The sequence below is a fragment of the Uloborus diversus genome, chromosome 6 (assembly GCF_026930045.1).
Source record: "Uloborus diversus isolate 005 chromosome 6, Udiv.v.3.1, whole genome shotgun sequence".
NCBI classification, from domain to species: domain Eukaryota; kingdom Metazoa; phylum Arthropoda; class Arachnida; order Araneae; family Uloboridae; genus Uloborus; species Uloborus diversus.
Genome location: NC_072736.1, coordinates 7121838 through 7127230, shown reverse-complemented (window position 1 = coordinate 7127230; position 5393 = coordinate 7121838). Strand labels below are relative to the sequence as shown.

The following is a 5393-nucleotide window of genomic DNA, read 5'->3' as shown; positions in this document are numbered from 1 at the left end:
TTCCCAAGCACTTTCGTAAAATTTGTTTAATACTACGTACCATTCTCTCCCACCAACCACCATACCATGGCGCGGTGGGTGGGCTAAAATGCCATTTGATGTTTTGCAAGGCACATTCAGATTGTATTTCCTCCCAATTCAATGATTGAAGGGCTCGTGCTGTTCCAGTAAAATTTGACCCCCCCCCCCCCATTGTCAGAATACATTACAGAGCATCTCCCTCTTCTAGCGAAGAATCTTCTCATTGCTTGCCGGAATGCTTCAGCTGACAATGACGTGACGAGCTCTAGGTGAATGGCTCTATATACAGCACATGTGAACAAAACAATCCATGCCTTGGTACCTTGACGTAAGTGTAAAGGTCTCGCCAAATCTACACCAGTGACTTGGAATGCAGAAATGCGTTTTGTTCTATCAATGGGCAGAGGCGCTGTATTCGGCTGTACTGGCTTACTTGAATGTCGCTTGCAGATCACACACTTGCTTATAACCTCTCTAACAACCCTCCGACCGCAAGGAATCTAGTAGAGCTCTCGAATATGATTCAGAGTTGTCTGAACACCACTATGCATCAAAGCTTTATGAACGTATTCGATGTACAGTCTCACGATGGGATGATCTGGTAGTACGGTTGGTTTTTGAAAATCTTCTGGGTCTTCACCTAAAACTAACTTAGTTTCAACTTTTAAAACTCCAGACTCTTCGGAAAATCGCATAGACTTCGAGTATTTTTCCTTCAATTCAGCATGCAGTTCTGTTTGTACCAATTTAATGACGGCGAGTTCTGCCTTCTGTATTTCTTCACATGTTAACTCGGAGATAACTCGGGTGGACTTATTCCTAGCATTATTTATAAATCTCAGCATCCAAGCTACCATTCTTATAACTTTGCTGTACTTAGAAAAGTATAGAAGCTTCTTGCTGAAGTTTTCCTGTAAGTTAATATTCGTGCTGCAGATAACACTTTTCTTTCTTTCAACTAAAGCTTCTTCAGGCATCGTAATCTCAGTATTTGGCCAGGTATTTTCTGTTTCTTGTAGCCAAGTGGGACCCTCCCACCATCGACTATCTATCAGCTCCTTCCAACTACAAGAACGCGAGGGCAAGTCGGCCGGATTCATAGATCCTGGTACAAATCTCCAACTATCGACATTTGTAAGTTGACGTATTTCTTTAACCCGGTTACCGACGAAAGTATTCCACGGTTCTCCTTTCGTTATCCAGCTTAGAACAACCACTGAATCGACCCAAAAGGAAATTTTTAAAGGTTGCTGTATTGCTTCTAAAACGGTACTTGCTATTCTTGCACCCATTGTAGCTCCAAGCAACTCTAAGCGTGGAATCGTCGGTCTTTTCATCGGAGCTACTCTGGCTTTGGCAGTTATTAATTGGACAGAGGTTCCCGTTTCTTCTTCAGAGCGTAAATATACACAGCAAGCGTATGCATCTGCGGAAGCATCGGTAAAGACATGCAGGCTTGTATCCTCAAGAGTTCCTAGCATTAATCGACGAGGTATTCTGCAGTGTTCTATGAGATCAATATGCTTCACCCAGTGTTGATATCTATGTTGAATATTTAGAGGCAGATCGTCGTCCCAGCCTATCTTGTTTTTCCAAGTTTCTTGAAGCAATAATTTTGGAAGAAGAGTTGCAGGTGACGTAAATCCAATAGGATCGTATATGCTGTTAACTACAGAGAGAAGCTTTCTCTTTGAAAGGACCTTTTCTGAAGTCGTTTTACGGCCAGCACAATAAAGTTCATCTGCATGAGTGTCCCATTTCAGGCCAAGTACATTCTGATCTATACTTTCTTTAATTCCACTGTAAGCCCAGCATCTCAATTCAAAGGAACCCTTTTGCATTACTTCTATAGCTTGCGATTTTGATTGTTCCAGTTCTTCGCTGGTATTCACACTCGTGACTAAGTTGTCTACATAAAATCCTTCTTTCATTCGGTTGATCGTGTTTTGCAGGACTATTGATTGGAATTCCTGCGATTCAAGATGAAATTTAATCGTGGCATTTAATAAGAAGGGGCTTGATGAAACGCCGAAAACAACACGACAATGCCTGTAAAATTTCATCTTAGTGTGTTCTTTGTCTTCCCACCAAAGGAATCTTAGGTAGTCTCTATCTTTGGCAGCTAAAGAGAGTTGAAGAAATGCTTGTTTAATGTCTGCAATTACTCCAATGGCACCACAACGAAATTTACTTATGAGGCGAGGGATTTCACTTAATAAACTTGGTCCTGTACTAAGACAGTCATTTAAGGAGGCATATCCGGGGCGTTTGCATGAAGCGTCAAAGACTGGCCTGACCTTCGTGGTAGCGCTTGATGATTTAACGACTGGATGATGTGGCAAATAATGACAAGCCTTTGAACTTGACATTTCAGCTTCTGTCACCTCCTCTATGATGTTATCATTCTTCCACTGCTGTAAGACACCATCATACAGTTCGTAGTAATTGTCTTTCAAAAGACGCTTAGTAACGGTGCGAAGTCTTGCTTCTGCCTGGTCGTATCCATCATACAAGTGAGGATGTCCTGCTAGCCATGGAAGAGCCACCTCATACCTGTTGCCAGTTTTCCGAATTGTCTCTTGAAAAAATGTGACCGTTTCTTCATCTAGCTCCTTAGTTGTTTTCCTCTCAGTGGGATCTGTTATATCCAAAGATTCTAAGTCCCAAATTTTGTGTATCTCTGAGTGATGCATACATAACGATACCATATTTATGCTGCTCTTCTTTCCTGGACCTAAAACACTCCATCCGAGTTTCGTTTCTACGGCTGTTATACCAGATGGCAGAACTTCTATTCTTCCTGTTAATATTCCTCCAAGAAAGTCAGCACCGATGAGCATGTCAATAGGAGGAGTTTCTGGACCGATGTCTGTTAGTTCAATTCCTCGACGTTTTAATTCTTGTACTAAATCTGGGTCACGTATGCGAGGCAAAGAAGAACATATCTTGGGCTGGTCCAAAATTGACATGTTGCACGAAAACCTTCTATCGATACTCTGAACGTTGATGTCATAGCGACCATGTTTAACTTCAGCTGTTTGCTTACCACCGAATAGTCCTTGAGACAATAACTCTGTACCTGAAGGTTTTAACCTTAACTCTTTAACTACTTGGTTGGTTACGTAAGATCGCTGTGATCCATCATCAAGGAGGGCTCTGACATAAATTTCTTGATTTCCATTTCTTAAACGTATCAATATTGTTTTCAAATATATAACCTTCTGAGGTGTAAGTTCCGTAAATAAAGTGGACGTATTCACTTCTATCTTTGATTCATTAGGGAGTTGAACCTTATTTTTTCTAGACAATTCTGGACACAAGATTACGTAGTGTCGCTTTCCACATAGGAGAGAGGGGGGCACATGTGAACAAAAACGACATTTTTCTATATTTTTCATTATTGATTTGAGATAAAAAAGAAAAAGGTGCTAAATATGATAAATCAAACATTTGCTAATATTTTCATGCTGTTATCCCCCTTCTACAAGAGTAAATTCCAACCTAAAAATTAATTCTAAAATATGTTACATTTTGTTCACATCTGCCCCGGTGGGGGGGCAGTTGTAAACACACCTGGGGCACAAGTGAACAGATACATAAATGGTATAAAATGCACCTAAGCATGTCTTTAAGTACTCTTTATTACACATTAATAAACACAATGAAAATATAAATATTGAGTACATAATAAATTAACTTGATTCAACGAACATTATAGCCTTCAAGTTTTACAGAAAAAGAAACTGAAGAAGCAGCTCGATATGTGCTACCTAAAATTGAAGGGGGGGGGGGGTAATTTTAGCAGAATATCATCAGTGTTTACCATCAATGTATCATCTGTTTCTGGAAATGCAAAGGTTTCTTTCTTCTGCTTCCTCATGAATTTAACATTTGCTTCATCACTCTCCATTTTCTCGATACGGCCAACATAGTGAATTTTTGTCTTTTTTGTCGTGAATTCTACGAGGACAAAGTCATTCACAGCTAAATTTTCTGGTGCAAGGTTGACTTCAGCACAAATTTCTTGATGGCAACTCTCTTCAAAGCTAATGTCGGACTCGGAGTCACTGACTACAACCTTTGACTGCTCCTTTTTCAACAGTTCAGCAAGTTCTAACTTTCTTTTCTTTGCAACCCTTTCACATTTTATCTTAATTTTCTCTGCCTTTTCTTCCATAGCTTTGACAACAATGTCTTTTTCGGGGGTGTCTGTCAAAATTCTTGATTTTCTTTTTTGACGCTGCTTACTTTTCCCTAGAGTGGAATCGTGAAATTCTATTCTAGGCAATGGTCTCGCACATTATGGGGTAGGACTTGAATGTGCATTGCAGCTGGTGGAGGCATCCTCAGGATTAACTGCATCGAGCTTGTTATTTGAGTTGGGATGAAATCAGCGTCAGTAAAAGCAAGCCGAGATAACGGCCAAATTCCTGGTTTAGAAAAACCCGATTTAATATTTTTGGATGTAAAGGCTGCTGTGAAAGCTGGTGAAGAACACTGACCAATTTCATATATAGTTATTCTTTTTCCTGGGTGTAATGTCAACCAGTCATTGAAAGAATTTTCAGTGCAGATTTAAAGGGGCCATAAACACCTACATCCAAAGGCTGTAAGCGATGTGAACAATGAGGGGGGAATGTAAGGAGTACTATTCCATTCTCACGACAAAATAATATTACATCCAAACTGATATGACTTTCATGGTTATCAAGTAGAAGCAAAACAGGATTTGCTGCAGTACAGTGGGAGTACTTTTGGAAGTGTTTTACAAATTCTAGGAAGATATCTGCTGTCATCCATCCAGTTTTGGATACTAACCCTAAGCTTTCTGATCGTGCTCCATTTAAGAAAATATCTTTGTATCTTTTTCTTGGGAATATAAAAACAGGAGGTACAGTGTTTCCCATTGCATTAACTATACCACAAAATGATACAAGTTTACCTCTCTCACCTGAAACATTTTGTCCAACTTGTTTCTCTCCACAAACCGCGATCACTTTTGGAGCCTCCAACACAGTCGCGATACAGCTGATACTAATTTCAATTATTAAAATTTTTAACTATTCAATGTTTCTTAATTAGCCTAATCAAATAAAAAAATTAAACAATTTTTGAAATTGAAATAACTAAAAAAAAAACAGTATGGGGCACATGTAAACAGTTCACACCTGCCCCTACATAGTGTGTTCACATGTGCCCCATATAACAACTTAAGCCTAATCTGATAAAAAGCAATATTTCCTTCAAATTTTTTTAAAAAAATAGAGTACAAAAACTTACTTTATAAATCCCACTTCAAAATGAATAAAGTTCAAATCATAATAAAGATAGTGTTTAATGTGTTTTTACTCTGAGAACTGGAACATGAAAGT

At 39.1% G+C, this 5393-nt stretch overlaps 1 protein-coding gene across 1 annotated transcript; it reads right to left on the bottom strand.

Annotated features, from left to right (window-relative positions):
- Nucleotides 1-521: 521 nt before the first annotated feature.
- Nucleotides 522-2990, bottom strand: LOC129224180 (uncharacterized). The gene has a single exon (XM_054858597.1). It carries the CDS (start codon nucleotides 2988-2990, stop codon nucleotides 522-524), a length of 2469 nt encoding a protein of 822 aa, XP_054714572.1.
- Between the last annotated feature and the right edge of the window lie 2403 nt (nucleotides 2991-5393).

Excerpts from the sequence above, each read along its gene's own strand:
- LOC129224180 (XM_054858597.1), bottom strand. The coding sequence starts at position 2,990 with ATGTCAATTTTGGACCAGCCCAAGATATGTTCTTCTTTGCCTCGCATA.